Genomic DNA, 20,769 nt, shown 5'->3' on the forward strand with positions numbered 1-20,769 from the left:
CCAACCACTAGTGTTGGGGAAACGTTGAGAACTAACTCAAACGGACGACAGTCTTTGAACCCGAAAAAACAATTTTCATCAAATGATGGCCGCGAAAACCTTATCAACTAGTAACTAGTTTGTTTTAACCAGGTATGTGCTTTAAATGCTTGTATTAAACAGAGATATTACTGTAATTCACTTAATGGGAAAAGTATTAAACTGTTATAACAAGGTTTGACTGCATTTAAATTAACAATTTTAAATAATGGATATATGACTTTTAGAGCAATTTCATCATAACATTACAAAAATTATTCAGATTGTTCAGCTGGTATGATATATGCTTTTTTTTTAATCCACAAAATTTTTTCTCTTGGGTGGCAGGCATATTCAGGAGAGTGATGCACAGTCATTCACAGTGTTAGCTTATAATATACAAATGTAGGATTATGGGGAAATCTTGATGTAAAGCAGTCATTCCCAAAGGGAGTATCACAACATCCTCAGATGTCGTAAGATCAGTCAGGGTAATATGAGCTATGTCAGGGATAAAATTATATTGAACATATTAATATAGGACTTTCCAATCAGTGTGCCACTGCATTTTAAAATGCCACTATAGTGCTTTAAGCAGGGCCATTACCAGAAATTACTTTCGGGGGACGATTGGTATTTTGGGGAGGAGACCAAAGTGATAGAACAATAGATTTAGCCATGTTATTCCATATATATCAGTAACTTTCTCGCATTTTGGCAGGGCCATAATGTGCCTTCTCATATCCCTAGGGCAGACTTTTCCTTGGACCCCCCTTGAAAGGGTAATTATCGTTATGCAAAACAAGTGTAAACTTTTGTGGGACCCCATTCAGCTTGGGGTGAAGGGGCAGTGCCCTGGTTCCACCAGTCTAGTTACAGCCCTGATTTTAAGAAAAGGCAGGACCTTCTCGTTCCTCCCTCTCTCACAAGAGCCTTGGTCTCAGGATTAGGCAATGGGGTGCTGAGAAGTATCTTATATAATGGAACTTTGGTTAATGAGCCTAATTCGTTCCACCAATGTGCTCGTTAGCCAAATCACTCACTATTCAAATCAGACTTTCCCATAGAAAATAATGGAAACTCAGATAATTTGCTCCACAATTATTCATTCACATAAAAATGACAAAAAAACGACATTCAATCAATAATACAACAGAATAATAATAGAATAAATAATACAATTCTCCAATGACACTTGCTTTTCCTTCATTTTTAGGATTTCTCAGAAATGAGTTATATTGTCGGTGCACAGATTTATTGCTATAGCTTTATTTAATTGGTTGTTCTTTTCTACAAAATTTTGCACAGATTCCCACATTCTATACTTTAGTTTCATTTGAAAGAAGAGAAATCTCTCACTTCTCTCTTTCTCTAACAAGATACCGTCTATAAACACTTGCTGTTGTGTGCAAAGGAGATCAACAAGTTCATCTATGGTCAACTCCTGTTCATGTTCCTCCACTACTTTACCGCACACCAACTCCGGTCATATATCGCCATACAGCAATTTCCAACCAGAGGAGTTGGGTGGGAAATGAAGGCTCTATCCATCAGTGGTCGTCCCAGGTACGGTAGGTAAAGAACTTGCTTCTAACATTCTATGCCTGGATTTGAACCCATGGACCTTGATAGTAACCTTCATAGTGGAAGACGAGCATCTTACCATGGCGCCACTCGGGCGCATGTTCCTCCACTGGTCTTGAATATTGTTCTCATTCACTTCCAGTCCCATGCAGAGGCACAGACATGAAGAAAAAACATATTAGGGCTGGAAGGTGCTGGTCGTCCCATATATATGGGACTTAAGCATGTATGTAGGATGGGGAAGGTGCATTACATTATTTTTTCAGAAATTATTGGGGCGGCTCAGCCCCCCTTTCAAAATTTATTGGGGGGGGGTCAAATGGTCTCAGCCCCTAGGTTCTGGTGCCTGTGGTACCATGGTATTTCTCCAAAGACACAATACAGTGTTAGCCAATGATTCAAGCATGAAATTTCAATTTTACTCTTTCGAATTTCATTGAGGAGTGAAAATACTCCTTCAAATTATCAGGAAAAGTTTTTTATTAGAATTATTTCTCACTGGTGAACAAAAATATACCCTTCTTTTTATGAAAATACCCCTTAAAACTATGGAGAGGAGGGAAATTACTATTAAAAATTACATTTTTGGATATCACTGACACAATCCCTTTGACAAATGGTGGCTCCTGTTCATGAGCTACTTCACCAGACACCAACTCTGGCCATATCGCTATATTGCAATTTACTGCCATTAATGAGATGGGTTGGAAATGAAGGCGCTGTCTATTAGTGGTCGCCTCAAGCTCATTAGGGAAAATATCTTAACTATATCCTTCCTTGGATTCGAACCCGGGACCGTGACAGCAACTTTCACGGTGGTAGACGAGCATCTTACCACCACGCCCCTCGGGCGCCCGATTCATGAGCTAACCTCTCAAAGTGACAACAAATAATGCAATCAGTGCACAGTTTTCTCCAAGCAGAATTTCAAAAAACTTCAAGCGCACATACACATGGTTATAATGGTACATCTAATTTCGTATCGTAAACAGTTACGCTCCAGCGTGCATTAATTTTTGGAGTGAGGCACACTGACTAGAGGTTATAGGAGAGAATATTACCCACAACTCCACAGTACATGTCTGAATGAAAGCGAAAAACCATCAGCTCAGTTGTGGCAACGTGAAAATAAATGAACAAAATTCAAAATTTTTTCTCGTAATGTGAATCATCACTTTTGTTAACCGAATCTAAATTTGTTCCCAATTTTTGCTCGTTAACCGAATTGCTCATTAACTCAAGTTCCACTGTATTCTAATCATAATCCTGAGCATGTGTAACATGAGGTGCCCCACAAATTGCAGATTATGATGGGGAGATTCTGCGGATTGCCGGTGGGAATCCCTCGGGGGTTCGTGATCAAACTCAGAGAAATTGTGATAAAATAAATGTACAATATAAATTTAGATCATAAATGTTTTTACAATTATAGTTATACATGAAAGTGCAATATTTTACCTTCATGTCATCAGTGGGCCATGGAACACTTTGCAGTCGATGACATGAAATTCCTCAATGTGTAATAGGCCTAGTATTGTAGACCCTGGCCAGGTCTCCAATATTTTCATTTTGAGTTATTGTCAGATTCCATATGACATTGGAACAATATTGTTGCACAATATTATTTTATTCAGTGTGATTATGCAAATAAGTATATTTCTGTCTGAATATTTTAGTTTTACAGGGTTGCTGATCCCATTTCCTGATTGGTTGCTGTGACGGTGGATGATGGGAGTTATTTCTCTCATATCCAGCGGTGTGCTGGGAGTCTACACATTTCTTCCGCTTCAATGTATCTGTTCTAACCAATACGGTTCATAAGACATTCCGTCCAAAAGGGCTGTTATGTCGGATCACTTCTCACACGTCACAATGTACTGAATCTTCAGTAATGTGCTTACAGCATCGTTCCAGTCTCTCTACCACTCTTCCATGTTGCTGCTGTGCCTCCTGACCGTGCCTCATTCTTCTTGTGTATCATCCTTTCGTATGGCCAGATCCAATCGAAGATTGGAAGTTCGGGAAAATAGTCTTATAACTGAGAGATTACTGTAGTTGTTTTATACATGTTGCAACTCAAAAAACCTCACAAAAAAGCTGGTTTCCTGATAGCATATACATCCTGCTTTTGCTATTTTTGGACTCCAGGTACGCTCATTGCTGTAAGGGAATGATGCTACTGCAATGACTCATAACTGGTTTGGTGTACATTATTTGGAGAATTTACAACAGAAGGATATGATTATGCATAAGGATGTAAATTTTGCAGCCAGACTATTTGTTATATGCGAAATGACACCAGATGAATAAAGTTTTCTCACCAACAACTTAACACTTAAGGTATATAGTGAATACAATGTTATCACTCTCAAAAGCAAAATCATGATTTAATACAGTTTCTTTGAATACAGAAAAGAAAAGCAATTGATCTAAAAATAAATAAGTAAAGTAGAGATATAACTACTTTTAAAATTTTATCACCCGGTTGAAGCCCCTGTAATGAAGCAGCACTTCCAGGTTGCACAGCAGTAACAAAAATACCAACTTCATTGCCACCTGTTAGACGAATCCCTACACTACCATCTTTCTGAAAGGAGATGAAACGAGGGTCTGGCCTGTAATTAATGGAAGAAAAGTTTTGAAAAATACTTGACTCCCCTATTTGTCATCATTAATATAAAAAAAAAGGTAAATGAAGAACAGAAGAGTATACATAAGTAAATACTTACATATGCTTCCCTAAGGCAAGAAAATGACAGATATATATTATGCAATCCCTTATAAATGTTAAAAATAAACAAACATAAATGTGGTACCTTTATAAAATAACATTAATATTTCATCAAAAAACTTGATATAGGCTAAAACATGGATAGTGATTAAATATTCAATCGTTTTGTTTTCTGGCAATATGTTTTTCTCATAAACTATTGCTAAGAAACTGCATTGCTTTTGTCAGTATTAGGGAACAATTGTTCTCGGAACAATATCATGTATGTGTAACATGTATATGTATGTATATGTAATATTTTATTCTGCACATTTAAATATGGATAGCTATTAAATATTGAATCCTTTTGTTTCATAGCAATATATGTTTTCTTTTTATCATTATTTTATTTCTTTTAAATCAAAAGTTGCACCTTAAACTTTGATCATAAGACTTTTAGAAAACTTGTTTTTCCTTAATCAATGTTCATTTTATGAAAAAGTTCATCAAATGAGATAAAAGTTGTGTGAAAAATTCATTTGGAAGTTAATTCAGGATTTAAAGCACTGGAGCAGGTAATGGGTCAGGGTGCCTACCAAATACAAAAAGTAAAATTTGGTGACTTTTCTGTGACTTTTTCTCATTAACAGGGCTCCCACTTAAAAAATTAGAAAAGTAAGATGCGGGGAGGTACCCCTTTTAGACAACATAATCATGGCATAATTAAAAATAATCTCTGGAATTTTTTTTCATAGCACACTATTTCAGTATCCTGTGACATTGACTCAAGCCAAAGCAAAATGACAGAAATGACATGGTTACAAAAAAAATGCTTGGCCAAAAAATAGGGTCTTAGCAACCACAGATAATTCTTTTCTGCTCTCCTCACAATATATATATTACATACTTTTTTTGGGAGTCTTCTACAGTCCAGTCTGTCAACTCTCTTTGACAACACACACAGCAAATTATGGAGATATGTAAGTTTTTTAAGAATGACACTCTTTTGATACCACTTCCAAAAGCAAAATGTGTAAACTACAAGGTCCAATATAAATAAGTCAAGGTGGACCAGATGGTTTTACTGCATTGTCCATCCCTTTGAAAAAAGATTTGTTCAAATTTTAGTGGTCAATACCAGTGTAATCGTTTTTGACAAATGAAGCACTTTCATTTCTAGCTCATTACTTGAGCATTTAAATATTGTTTGTGCCTCTGTATGCTCTGAAAATACAGAAGAAAACTGAATGCTATTAGGTATCATCAAAGTCACAAAACCTAGAATAGGCCTATGTACTCAACTGCTTTGTTATGCAAACTGTTGTATCCCCTATACACAAAATGTGACCATAATTTTGAACGATGAATGTTAGTTACTGTCCAAGACCAAATGAAGTAGTAATAACAAAATTATTTTTTTTCAACCAGGCAGAAGTTTTTAATGACTACTCTACTTGTAGAACCCTCAAACTAAGCAAATGAAAAATTACTAAACCACCAAATGGTCCACATACACCCCGCCCCCAAATAACCTTAAAAACAATAAAATTTCTGCTTTGGCAGAATCATTAATTGTAATCTACTACATTTGTATTATTTGGCATTATGTCCATGATTCCCTTTTCACTTAAAATCAATTATACAAATTTTGTTGATAGGATTTTGTTAAAAAGTAGGAAAAGTGGGACAAAATAGGACATTTTACAAAAAGTAGAAAAGAAGGATGAGTGGGAACCCTGCATTCAACAAAATGAGCCATGCTGGACTGTTTTCGTACATCAAATGTTCCCAAACTGTGAGCAAGTAAAAGACCTGAATTTTGTTTCAAATTTTTAAAAACTTTTGAAGTTGATTTAAATACAACAATGCCCCATAGAAACTGGACCCTAAGGGCTCAAGCCACATAAGCGTGAATACAGGTTGTTTCCCTAACAAGGTGGGGGGAACTAATGTCCACCTATTGCCCTTCTGCCTATGGTAATAATTTTTTCAATCGGGGGGGGGGGGTGGTATTCTCTATTCTCTATTGCCCCCCATATCCTCTACCCGTGGCTTTAATCAACTTTGCAAAATCACCTAAGCTCTCATGTTATCATGACTATTCTAATGCAATCCATTCCTGCATACGCCCTTACAGGTCGTATATACGGACACCTGGCAACCCTAGACCCCCACCTCTCATCAATGTTTTTGTTTCAATTTTCCAAAACAAGCTCCATGGGTGCACTCACGCTCATTGAAAACATGTCCTGTGAATACAAAACTGCTGAACACACTACTGCTCGATATTAAGCCGTGTGCACAACAGCAGCGTTGCGCTGTGACACATAGCAATAGTGGGCTCAAAACAGAGCAAAAGACCCGAACGATGTTGAATGAACCAAGGTGTGATTGATCGAGCAGTTTCTTAACTCGGTTTAAGTTCGGTTCGGCATCAGTTCATCGGTGCGGCTTTCGAAATTGACAGTTTGCCAACAGAATTGACGCTCATCACGAGACAGGGATGTGCATCAGAAAAAATGCCGTCTTAATAGAATCTGCATGAATGAGCTCATTTCTTTACTGATTACATTAACGTATTGGTGCAGGTAAAATAAAAAAATTAGAAGAAAAATGTCTCATATATGAGAGCCGAAACCATCGTTTAAGGGTACAAACATAGTCCAGCCGATTTTCCAATTCGGAGGGAAGCACATAGAGGGCTGATCCAGCCGGGAAACTCTAAATGAGATAATTTTCATTTTTGTTCTTTCAAACTATATATTCACTATATGGGACCCATGAAAAATTTGGTCTGAGCCTGCCAAATATCTCAGCTTAAGGGGCCCTACTGCAAGATGTGGGGCCACTCTAGACCACTGTTTCTCAACCTTTGGAATCCCGTGGCACGGTTGATTTCTTTTTCTTGATTGGAATGCCTGGGCATACACAAGATTAATGGGAAATAAATGGGTAAAAATGAAGCAATAAACCACTCAGGGCCCAGTTTGGCAGATGCCAGGGCACGGAGGTTGAGGAACACTACACTAGACCAACCAAGGGCCCTTTCAAAGGACGGATTTAACATATTCTTTTTCCTATTCACATTTTTTGAAGTCCAATATTAGACGCTTGTTATTTGCTCTATCGTCATGCTTAGTTGTCCGTCTAGATCAGGCATCTTCAATCCGTTGCTCCCGAGCACCATGGTGCTCCCTGAAGCATCCAGGGTGCTTGATGCTTGTGTCTGATTTGGTGCTCGCAAGCACTTTATCAACGTTTCATTCAAATACCTTGAGCAGATTGCATTCAATTATTAAAATTATATGGATTTCATGCATTCGTATGTCAAACATGATGAGGTACAGGCAGTGCTCACAACTGGAAAAAGGTTAAAGACCTCTGGTCTAGAGTGCAAGCTTGTTACCATATTCCAATGACTCTCTTTTGTCAGCTGCCTCCCTTGCATAATTCATGGTTCATTGGGGGCTTCCCAAGAAGTTTGGCAGTTTTTTCACCATATAAAAGAACCACTTTAAAGCATAGGTTTTGTGCACACAAAGCCATATTTTGAGCTCACCACGATGCTCCTAGGAGCCCCGACGCACACTTTTGGAAGCACTGTGGTACTCCTTTAAATTCGGAAATTTGCCCTAAAAGTTATATTGCAACAAAATTAATGTCGAACAAGTCAGATGTCTGTCTTCTCTTGTTCTGTCGCATGCGTCATTCACTAGTTAGTCAGTAAAGATCGACATGATCAAAAAAAAAAAAAATGGATGATAATTTTTAAAGAAATTCTTTCGCAGGGGAAAAAATTGGTACCCTTTCACCTGTCTCCCGCAAGGATAGGGCTGCAGCCTTAAGGCCCAGGACAATCACCATCATTGATATAATGCTTTCATGCTATAAATTTACTACAGAGCCCCCCCCCCCCCCCCCCAGTGAAAACTATGGCTTGCGAACCCGCAAAAATCCAACAGCCCTGCTCCTGGATGTGGGGGGAAGATCATGTCCTTTCTATGGAAAACCAATATTGTTCCCAAGAGGACTCCCTACTGCCATGGTCTATTACAGTCACCCCCTCCCTCTAGGAATTATCACATGATCCTGAGAACACTGCTTTAGGGGGAATATTACAGATGTTGGAAGGTCCAGACAAGCAAAGAAAGAAAAGTTCTTTTTTGATTTTCAGTGATTCTCATCTTTGCCATGGTTGGGATCGGATGTACTTTTATCATGCTCTGCTTGCCGACCGATAGCAGCAGTTTTATCGGAAACCATTGCCAGGGATTACCAAAGGATTATCCATCACGTCAAAGTGCCATTTTATGTCTTTCTTCATTCTCATTAGTTTTACTTAGCATGTTTTTTATTTTTTAGTTATATTCTGCGGTGTTGTCTTTATTTTTTCTAGATTGTGTGTTTAATTTACTCTCTAATTCGATTATGTCACCAGATTTTTTAGGACTATTTTTTTATTGCTCTGAATTTTTTTTTAAATTTTTGTTGTGTATTTTCGATCAACTTAATTTTTTTTCTTGCTCTCATTTCATTTTCATTGTACTTTTGCCAGGTTTATGTTTTCCTCGCTTCTTTGATATGAATTTGTGAGTTTTTTAGACCTTAGTATTAGCAAACAGCATACCTTTTCCCATGTACTCTCAATAATTTTTGGTTTTTTTTTCATTTGGGCCTATTGTTTTAGTATTAGTGAATAGAGATAGTTTTTTAGCTAATTCTAATAAGTACAGTACTTTGTAGCTTAATACTTTTTTTGGGTGTTGTATTCTTTATATACATATATATTTTCTTCTTTGTGATTTAATGTTGAACATTTTTTTACTTAATTTTTTCATACAATCTTTTACATATATTTCGCATTGTAATGTATTTTATGTTATTTTAATTTCCTGTTAACGTTTCTCATTTTCCTATTTTTTAAGTATTATTATGTAGTTTTGGCAATAGTGTTACTATACCTCGACTAGTGTTTGTAGAGCTTATGATGGGAGGTTTCCCTGATTAGGGGGATAGTAGCTGATAGTTTCAAGTATAAGGGGTGTTTGGATAGGGCAAGGTTGAAACTCGAGGTCGAAGCATTACGGGAAAAAGTTAGGGTTCTGGAGGGCCCGGTTATAATGGAGCCACCTGTTGATAAAGAAGCAATCTCCACAAACAATGACAGTTTAGAAGGTGAATGGGTGGTCGTGGATGAGGTAGAGATGGATAGTGATAGGGGTTTAATCATAGGCGATTCTATAGTTAGGGAACTAGGGAACAGAGAGTACAGGGACTTACTATTATCCACTTGGGGGGGGGGGGTTCAGATTTGGCAGTAATTCCAGTACTGCCAAGAGGTAGTAAGGGATATAGGAGTAGGATCCACCAATTCAATTTAGGCCTGAAGGACATTTGCTCCTCACTAGGGGTCATGTTCTTCGAGCTTCCCACATTTACCTATAGGTGGCTTCGTTGGGATTGAATCCATCTGAATAGGAGAGAGGTCTGGGAGGTTTATGATACGCTTAGGTCAGGTTTTTTATTCCCAGACCACATAGTCAGTAATGCGGGTTAGTTAATGATAATCACAACAGTACTGATGGGGAATTACCCACCTCTGACTTGAATGGCTTCTTTATTGACACTAAATCACCAGGCAGATTAAAATATGTGCTAATTAATGCCTGGAGCTTGAGTAATAAGAAAGTTTTTTAGAAACTATGATGGTTGTGGAGGGCCTGGATCTTATAGCCATTATAGAATCGTGGGCAAATGATGGGGATGAATCTTTTTTACACATCTCAGGACACAATACTTTTTTGAAAAATAGATCTGATAGGAAAGGGGTGGAATGTTGATATACGTGAAATCATGTTTGAAGGCTAGAGAGTGTAACATGAAAAGAAGTGATATTGAAACTATATGGGTTGAGCTTGAAAACAAAAGACATCATAAACTTGTTGGGGTTTGTTATAATCCACCGTATAGGGATCCAAACTACATCACCAAATTTCATGATGAAATTTCCTACATGTGTAAGCGTGAGAGGGTGGTCATACTAGGGGATTTCAATTGCCTGGGTATTGATTGGGAGAACCTTTCAGCTAGAGATCAGTATGAAAGAGACTTTCTTAAGTTCGTGCTTGAAAATTTTTTGTATAAGCATGTATCAGAAGCCACTGGGGGTACTGCTATTTTGGATTTATTTCTTACTAGTTCTGAGGATCTTGTTGAACATGTTTTGGTGGGAGATGAGTTTTCTTCCAGTGATCATTGTGTCATCAGTTTTCACTGTAACTTTTCTTCGGGTAAGGTTGATAACAGAAGACTGGTTCCTTGTTTTTAGACAACTAACTTTGATGTTTTGAGAGGAAAAGGTTAGCAGAAGTTTTCAAAGACCAGTTCGAATCAGTTGAGGTGGTAAGTCAATGGGAAGAATTCAGTACGAAGCTGTCATCTGGTTTGCATGACATCATACCCTTTGTTCAAAAAAAATCGTGCTTGTACATTGCACCCTCTATGGTTCACGGATAGCGTGTGTAACCTTTGTCTTGAAAAGAAAAGAGCATTCAGAGAGTATAAAAGTGGACGAGGTGAGCTGTCATTGTTTACTGATAAAAGTTGAAGAAAGTGATAAGGGATGGTAAAAAGGAAGTTGAATCTAGGTTGGTAGATAACATTGGCTCTGACCCAGAATCATTTTTTAGATACGTCAATAATGGATGTAAGAGAACAGTTGGCCCCCTCTTGGTAGGAGGGTATAGGTTAGAGAGCAATGTAGGCATGTGTAGTGCTTTCGATGACTTTTTCGCGTCTGTTTTTAATGGAGATAATGATATTCGATGTACGGGTGTTGTATGGGGTAATGAAATCCTCAACGATATTCAAGTGGAAGACATGGAGGTCCTAAATCTTCTAAAAAATGTATGTGCGAGCAAAGCACCAGAACCAGATGACATCTATCCCAGGGTCCTCGGGGAATATGCTAATGAATTGTTGGGGACAGTCGCACAGATATACAGGAGTAGTGTTGGTGAGGGTATCGTCCAAGGAATTGGAAACTTGCTAATGTTGATCCAATATTTAAGAAGGATAGTAGAGAAGCTGTGTCCAATTATCACCCAGTGAGTTTGACGAGCTCCTTCTCAAAAATTTTGGAAATTATTATCTAAAGGCAATTGGTGAAATCAATAGATGAGAATAATGTACTGTCGGATAATCAGCATAGTCTTGGGAAGGGGAAGTCATATGTAACTAACCTCTTTTGCTTCTACCATCACGTGACTAAGGCTTTGGGTAAGGGCAAAAATGTAGACATTTACCTTGATTTCCAGAAGGCATTCGATCACATCCAATATGGTATACTCTTGAAGTGTTTACATGAGATTGGGATTGGGGGCAATTTGCTGAATTGGATAGAATCATTGTTAAGAGATAGGTCACAACGAGTTATGGTGAATGGGGAATTCTCTGGTTGGACAGGTGTCACAAGTGGGGTTCCTCAAGGAAGAGCGTGACCTTCACTCAGATTTTTTGACTTTTTTGGGACTTCAGTGACCTTTTTCTTATTCCGTGACTTTGTGACTTTCCCGTGATGTAGTGGGTACATACAGGTATGTTTGCGTCAAATCAACTGAGAGCTACCACAAAAGAGCACTAGAATTCACATAGAATTAATAGAAAACTTTGATTTTTTTTTTTCAAAACCATTCATTATTATGCTGCACGCTTTCTAAAATGAGCTTTGAATACCTTCTTTAGAAGTACAAAAATTAAACACGAAGTTTCAAAAATGTTCTGACTGGCTATATAAACATAGCTAATAAAAACTATTAAAAATGCAACCAGATGTATAAAACTTATGTAAAAATTTAAAATAATTCAAGAGCAGAAAACAAGAAATTCAAAAGAAACACTTGGAAATGGTAAGTAACATACACTGGTACTTTGTTTCTCCTCGCAAGAGGATCATCATCAAATTGGTCACGTCGTCCAGCATATTCTAAAATAGATTGAAAAAAAAATACATTATACACATCAAATTTGAGAAAACGCACATTGAATATTACTTTTTTTAAAATTATCTATGATATAATGATAGTATGAATAAAGATTTCTGCTTCCTAAATTTCATGCATTCAGAAAAAAGAACAGAATCCAAGAAAAACCTATCAATAGACAATGCTCGACTTATTTGTCTGAATATGTAATTTTTTAAAATACTGTAAGAATTTTAAGATTTACGTATTCAGTATGCATGATGATACTATCTACAAATTACTCAGATTCAAATTCAGTGAAACTTCACTATATTGATTAATCTCGTTGAAAAATATTTTTCCAAATCCTGTTCAAAATTGCCTATAGTCTAATTTTAAACTCCAATAGACAAACAATTGCATATAATAACATTGGTATTTTGCACAACCTGATTGCAGAAAGAGTTAAGAAAATTGCCAGTATTGCCACTTCATGTGTAGTACACAAAAGTGTGATAAGATAAACCTCGTCCCAGGGGCAAGACACTTAACTGAATTTTACTAATCAACAAATGAATCAGAGTGTTTTTTGGGATAAATAAATACTCATAAGTGCATTTTCTGATAGCAGTAACAACACTGAGTTAAAATAGGTGTCAACAGTAGCATAAGTTTTGTGGCACATGATAATCATATGCCGCCTCTTGATATAGTAGTACAGTAATATTTTTTCCTGGTCCACCGAACATCATTATAATGGGATTTCAGTGAAACCAAAAAGGGGTGACCATAGAAAAGGGTTCCAATTTGAGCGTTTTAGAATGATTTTGTATTTTGAAATAAATGCATAATATGTAAGTTGGAGATTATATATGTGAAACTAACACATATGTTTGTACAAATACTCAATTAAACTTACAGTGGGACATGAAAAAAATTATAGTAGTTTCAGATAAATAAGCTGCATCCAGAAAAAACGGACGGGGAAAAACATTAAAAAAAAACTACAACCTTTCACATGCTGCAGCATCACATAACACAAATGTTATTTTTGTTTAAGAATCTAAGTTTTGTTTAAGATCTTGCTTTTCAAGTTTTCCTTGAGTGTTTTTATGTGTCTGTACAAGGGTTCTAACCAAATATAATGAATAACGCACAGTACATGATTCATAATAAAAGTTTACCATCTATACGAGGAAGAGAAGGACGTTGCAGTGGTTCTTCATCTTCTAAACCAACAGTCTGTCTTGAATGCCCATGTCCAGTTAGTAGAGGTGTTGCTGGTTGATCAAGTTGACTCAAGGATATGTCCATGATAGGACCACGATTACGACCTGATTGCAATCTTAAAAAAAATTTTAAAAACATTTGTAACTTTGTTGCGAGACAACAAATAATAATTTTTAATATGCAAGGAAGGCGTGTTTCAAAATCCAAAAATGAAGCATTAATATTCAGTATTGAGAAGATTTAAACAATATTAAAACCAACGTGACTCACAGCTCCTCATATAAATTGTTTCTGTCATACTTCTGAAAAACAAACATAAAAATACACTCATATTTACACAAGACCAGACCCAAAAACACATAAAAAAGACATGAGCACATATATATCTCCCTATTAGGCTCCAAGGGACATGACATCCTTCCAGGCAGCCCTAAACCATATACTGTGTTAATAAATTATTATTATATATATGTACAGTCGAATCCTGTTTTAAAAAATACCATTTTAGCGAAATTCTTGTTTTAACAAACACTTTTCTAATCCTCCAAATAAGTTTACATAGGAAAAATGTATAGACTTGGAATTCCTTTATAACGAAATTTCATTATAACGAAGTGATTTCTCTGGTCTCTTGGAGTTTGTTATAATGGGATTCAACTGTATATGTATATATATATATATATATGTGTGTGTGTGCAGTAAACCCCACCCTTTCACGGACACTCGAGGGACTAAAAAATTTCACCATAAAAGAGGAGTGACTGCATCAGAAAGGGGTCACTATTGAAATCATAAAATACAGTGTTGAGACAATGCATGTATAAAATACATTTAAACATGAAAGTACATAATTATTGCAAGGACACAAAATTAAAATTGCAAAATAAATATTACACAAAATCTGTATATATACCAAATTTAAATTTTTTTAGAAAAACTGATCAATCAATGTTTGGTGGGATTTGCTGAGTATTCCTACTCCTTCTAACATTGGCCACGTGCAGCCAGCTGTTGGCCACCCCTGGTATATATATCAATGGCTGAATACCCTCGATAATGTTTTTTTAATTTTTTACTCCATTTTTTGCATACTTCATCACTGACATCAGCATATACACCACATAATTTCTTAAATGTAATTTCGTGATGCACACAAAAAAAATCCAACTAACCATTTGAAGCTTTGAAGTTTATGAGTCAGAGTTCTTCTGCAGCTTCTTAAGCATTTTCTTGTATAATCGGGTCAGAAACATGTAAATTTTTGCTTTTTGCTGAAACAAACCAATTGCATATAACTTCTCTCATCTATGGCAAGTTCTTCTTTCTGTCTTTGGAAATTTATTTTTCCTAGCTTGCTTTCCATTTTTCAGCCATTCTTCTTCCTAATGTTTTTTTGCTTAAAAATGGATCATATCTATGTCCTTCCAACATTGCATTCATTTGAATGAGCATGAACTCTCTTATTACGTTTTTCACTGTATTTGCTGGAATCAATTTTTTAGAGTGATGATTATACTAGAGCTGGCCATAATTAACAGCGTTAAATCATGTAAATTACAAGCACAACAGCAAACTGATATCAGAGTTACCAAACATTAACAAATATTTCAAGCAAAAATATATTTCATTGAAAAGTAGCCAAAAGTGAATGAAATATTAGAACTCATGCTGCCATCTAGTGAGCATAATTTGAACCAAAATTACAACTATTGGTGTCCATACAGGGGTTTTAGTCCAATGGAAAAAATGACGAAAATAGTGTCTCTGACTATCTGAGGGTGACCATTAAGCAGGGGTTCGAGATACACATAATTTAAATAGGTTTTTTGTCAGGATATTTTTATCTGGCCATAAAACAGGGGTGACCATTAAGAGGGGTTTTACTGTATATATATATATATATATATATATGAAAATAGAGAATGAAGAAATAGTTAAAATACTTTTTAAATGACAAAAGTGCTAGTGCTGCTCACTTGTTCATTCAAAAATTATACATACACAAAAAGTAATTATTTGAATACGTGTATATATATACATAAATTTCAAATGTGCAAATTCATATATATATGAATTAGCACATTTGAAATTAGCTACTTATTTTATGTCTACAAAAAAATTTTACACATAAAATAAATAGGAATAAACAAGTGTATGAGATAAATATAACATTTGGTTTCACATCATATCAAGAGGCATGGTTCAAAATTAAGGTCCTATCAGGTATAAAAAGCAATTGGTAGTACTGATTGGTTCGTGTGTTGCATAGTAGCATTAACTGGTCTGTTTTAAATGCAACCTCCACATTGCCATCAGTTGATTGTTGTCTGCCTTTGCAAGACAGTGTGTTAAATTGAGTGTGGTAATAACAAATCCTGCTGGTGATGAAATTTGATCAGTGATTAGATTTCTAAATGCAAGTAGACATAATGCTGCTGAAATTCATTGAGGCAATGATAAATTGAGTGAAGAATTCTGTTTATTCTGTCTGAATAAACAGAAAAGTGAGGCAATGGTATAATCAGTTAAAGGAAAGCTGTTCAAATGTTCATGATGAGCAGAGGAGGGGCAGACCTAATGTGTAGACCGATGATCTCACTGAGCATGTGAAAGTGAAAGAAAATCGTCACTTACAATAAGCAATCTTTCTCTAGAACTTCCAGAAGTTTCTAGAACAGAAGTTGCTGAGAATCATGACAAACTCTAAGCGGTAACTATGTGCACGAGAGACACTGAAAATGCTCATAGATTTGCACAGAAAATGTTCATATTTTGGGTAAAGTGAGGAATTAAAAATCTCAGTGCAAAACTGGTTAAAATCCTGTTGGTGGAATTTCATGTAAAAGGTTTGAAGAAGCTTGCTTCACAATATCAAAAGTGTTTGAAACAACATGGTTATTATATATAAAAATAAAGTAAATATGTAGATTTTTGTAACCATTAATAAAAGTTTGTCATTTTTCCAATTGTTTTTATTTTATTACTGATCAGCCCTTAATTTTGAACCACACCTTGTACTTAAAAATACATATACATGCACATATAAATACACATATGCTTATACAGATACATACATACTCATCGTACACCATGACACAATAAAATATGATACTTTCTGTTATATCTAACTGCACATTAAATTGGCCAATAGAAGCTTTGGATTTGTTAAAATATAAACATTGCAGATGTATGCTTAAAGCTGAATGCACCTTTCATTTTTGCTCACACCCCACATCAAGCATAAATAGTTTTGAAAAATTTCATCTAGCTTAATCCTTACATTTAGGACAAAATTAATATACGAGTAATAAAATGAGTGAAGAAAAACTGGTTTCTGTGAAAAAAATCAAATGTAAAAGTAAAAAAAAAGCCCTGACAGATGTATCCAGATTATGGGACTTGGGAAATAAAATTTCTACTGTACTTGCTACCATAGGTGTGTGCTCATCATCATTTTAAAGTTTTATACTTACAAAAACAAAGAAAGCCTTAACATGCATCAATTGCAAAGTTTTATATCAATGTTATTACAGTTAAAAATGTTCAGTGATATCACCTGTTAAAATAACATGTCAAAATATAATATAATAATATATAGATCACTAATATTACTCAAAAACAGAGGTGTACACAGAGATGGGGAATAGGGGTTTGTGCCCCTCCATGAGACAATCAAAAATTATAAATATTTTGTAAACAAAATTAAAATATCAAAAGAACTACCTTTATATGGTATCTTAACCACTTTGTGATCAAGGACGTATAATATTGCATCCAAATGCTTTTGGAATAAAGTCAAACAAGTTCTCTCTGTTTTTTTCCCTCTCTTATCACCGCCAGGCTTTGTTGTAACCTTATGAAGTTGTTCTTTTAACCTTCTTTTTATTTCTATACAATATTGGTGACCTTTTCTCCACATATGATGTATCCTTCTACTATATTGGTGGTTGGGTGAGAGTGAAAAGAGAAATCTACTTTGTATAACTACACTCTCTTATCCGCACTTATGCATTATACTGTTTTCCTTTCATTTGGTTTTTTTCTTCAACTTCTTTACCTTTCTCTAACATGTGACTAGGTTAGGACGAGGTTACCATATTTTTTGCCCATTTGTCAGAAAGAGATCAACCGAATTTCTTCCCAAAATCTTGTAAGTGAAAAGCAGTGAATCAACTTCTAATTTAAATTGTTTTAGTAATTAGTTTCCCAGGAAGAAATTCCCTGTGCACTCCCCAAAACAGATGTGCCCCCCCCCCCTACAAAGGTCAATCATGCATATGCTCAAAGATAACACTTGTTTACTGATCTTATTCATATAGGCATAATTTTGACTCACCTTGTTAAGTTATTTTTATCTTCTGATCTATCTGGTGTGATGGACAATGGTTTTGCATCTCCTAAAAGTATAAAATAATATCAATTTTGAAACTAGTAAAAAAAATGTACATAATTTCATAAGTAAAACTTCTGTAAGTAGCACCATTCAGTTCTGTGTAGATCTAGAAGCGTGGAACATTCCATACAAAATTGAAGGATGAAATTTTAGATTTGGTAGATGACAAAGTTGGAGTCATTTATATTGAAGATTCAAAGTTTCATTCATATTTAACAAAGCATGGATGTAATTCTAAATTGTTATCATTATTACCATTCTTCAAATGTGTACTCTACTATGCTGTTGTAGTAATCCATATAAAATGACATGAGAATGAAGGTAATGCTAACCTCTAGTAGGGGGTAGTACATAAATATTTTGGTTACTCCATTGAAGCCTTGTCATACCAGGGACTTCTAATGAGTGGTATGGAGAAGTGTTATCTGTAAAACAAAGGATAGCCTATACTTGGCAATCCATGTTATAAGATGGGGCTTTTATGATTTTAAAGACATAAAAAAATATAACACAACCTTTAAATCATCACAACCTTTTTTTCGTCAACAGTATTTCAATTGAGCCTATTGAAAATGTAAAATATTATTTAGGTAAAATTTTGCGCATTTATTTACATTAATAAAAATATTCCTGATTTATTAGGTGCTTTAAAATGTCTATTACATATTATATTAAAATGCTTTCTTCTTCTTGTAAAATCCAAAAAGATAATATGAAACTGATAAAACAAATTCATCACAACCTTTGTTTTGTCAACAGTGTTTCGATTGAGCTAATAAACAAGAACAAAACCTTAATACAGTTGAACTCGCATATAATGAACACGCACATTAGAAATTTACCTAGGAATAATAATACAAGATGACCTAAAATGGAACTCACAATGGGAAAAAATAATAAAGAAATTAAGAACATATGCCACCATTTTATATAGATTAAAAAACACAATCAACAATAACTTTCTAAAAGATTTATTTTATGCTTGGATATAATCAATAGTAACATATGGAATCACTGCTTGGGGAGGTGCTTATCAAACAAATATACAAAAACTAGATAATATATATATATATAGAATGAGATCCCAAATAACAAACATTACAGCAAAAAATTATGACAGAATGTCACAAACTAACTGTAAGACAAAACTATATTTATAAATTAATAAAATTTTCATTTTTAAACAATAACTGGTTAGAAACGAAACAAAATAGAACCTCATTTAGACTGAATAACTTATATCAAGTGCCGAAAAAAATAAAAAACTATTCCAAAAGAGTTATAGATATACTGCCCTGAACATAATGAACCAATATCATGCAACTAATCATACAAATAATAACATAAGATCTAATCACAATATATTTATATTCTCAATAAACAATAGTTTAGAATCCATACTACAACAATAATGGATCATAAAACAACACAATTAAAATAATTCATTCTAAAAACATCAAAAATATAACCATTCTTGTAATCAACTTAAAAATACATGTGGATACATACTGTGCATGAATTCTGTGTTTGTCAACTAACTGATTTTATATGTTTGGATTTAAATAAATAAATAAATAAATAAATAAATAAATAAATATATATATATATATATATATATATATATATATATATTTTCTTTGTTCAGATTAAAAATATTTAAAAACATATATATGATTTTATAAAATGTGTTAACCAACTAGTTCTGTTGCATAATTCAATTAACTCTCTAATTTAACTTATATTGACCCACTGGAAGGACTATCAGTCCTATGGGGTCACAGAGTGTCTGTGTCATCATAATGTTACTTTTTGTGGAGTTTTATTGCTTTGTGTTTTTCTCAGTTTGGTTGTATGTTTTATCTGTTGTGTTCAGTCCAATAAAAAAAAAATTGACTCATAACCAAGTTTTTCCATTCCCTGTGAATTTTATATTGCTTATCTATACAGGTCGGTATGGATATAGCAAAGTTTGGGTACATAACAAACATTTCCATTGTTTTTTCTGACTTCATTCTAAGCAGCTCTGACTGTATTTTAGTGGATGAAACATGAAAATATTTTTTATAACCAGCATAGATAGCCAAAAAATTATTTTCAGCCAATGTTGATAATTTGATGTTTTAAAATAGCACTTTTCCTATGGTTCTTTTTAATTAAAAATAAAATATTAATCATATAAATCACAGGAACTGTGTAAAAAAAGTTGTTGTACTTCAGTAATAAGTCTACAAAAGGTATTCGCTAATTTTTTGTTTGTTTGTTTGTCTCACTACTTTTATTTTACTGAAATATTTTGAGATCTTTATGGTAGATAGTACAGCAGCAATATTGTAAGAAAAAAAATTGTCATTTCTTTTTCAATAATGGATGAGAATTTGAGAAAATTTTTCATTTATATTTTATATAACTTCCTATTTTGACAATTTCACTGGGTATAATGAATAAACTTGAAAATGTCTAATTTTATTTTCATTGTTGAAAAGGAAATGCTAAAAAAATTAATAATAATTCATATTGTACTGTTAAAACAGGGCATTTTACATTTCATGGAGTATATATTGGGACGTTATAAAATGACATTACAGGCATCCCTTGCTTTACATGATCACACTTTACTGTTATAATGTGATTTTGAAAAACTAATGCAAGAAATTACAACCGACAAAATTTTGCTTGGAGTTTGATTCTGAAAATACACTTGGAAATTAAAGTTATGGCATAGTTGAAATGAAGCTAATCCACTGATTTTTGAATGTAGATTAGACAAATATGCATGAAACAATTGAATCCTAGTCATCAGAGCTTATTAGTGAATAGCTTTTGATTGAACATTAGAATTCAATAGAAAAAAACGACTGGAAGTTTAAAATTGT

General features: G+C 34.5%; 1 protein-coding gene across 5 annotated transcripts in view; it reads right to left on the reverse strand.

The window, feature by feature from the left end:
• The window catches only part of LOC149065528 (tight junction protein ZO-3-like), a 238,325-nt gene that overhangs the window by 69,614 nt on the left and 147,942 nt on the right, over positions 1–20,769 (reverse strand). For all 5 annotated transcript variants that reach the window (XM_089253416.1, XM_089253420.1, XM_089253418.1 and 2 more), the window contains 4 exons: positions 17,840–17,900; positions 13,458–13,618; positions 12,233–12,296; positions 4,067–4,217 (listed from right to left, as the gene is read on the reverse strand). In XM_089253416.1, the coding sequence (XP_089109542.1) occupies positions 4,067–4,217; positions 12,233–12,296; positions 13,458–13,618; positions 17,840–17,900 (437 nt within the window). The remainder of the gene's footprint in view (positions 1–4,066; positions 4,218–12,232; positions 12,297–13,457; positions 13,619–17,839; positions 17,901–20,769) is intronic.

This window comes from Pholcus phalangioides, unplaced genomic scaffold, assembly GCF_987345545.1.
Source record: "Pholcus phalangioides strain wild (caught in Gottingen) unplaced genomic scaffold, Ppha-v1.0 ptg000039l_1, whole genome shotgun sequence".
Classification (NCBI taxonomy): Eukaryota; Metazoa; Arthropoda; class Arachnida; order Araneae; family Pholcidae; genus Pholcus; species Pholcus phalangioides.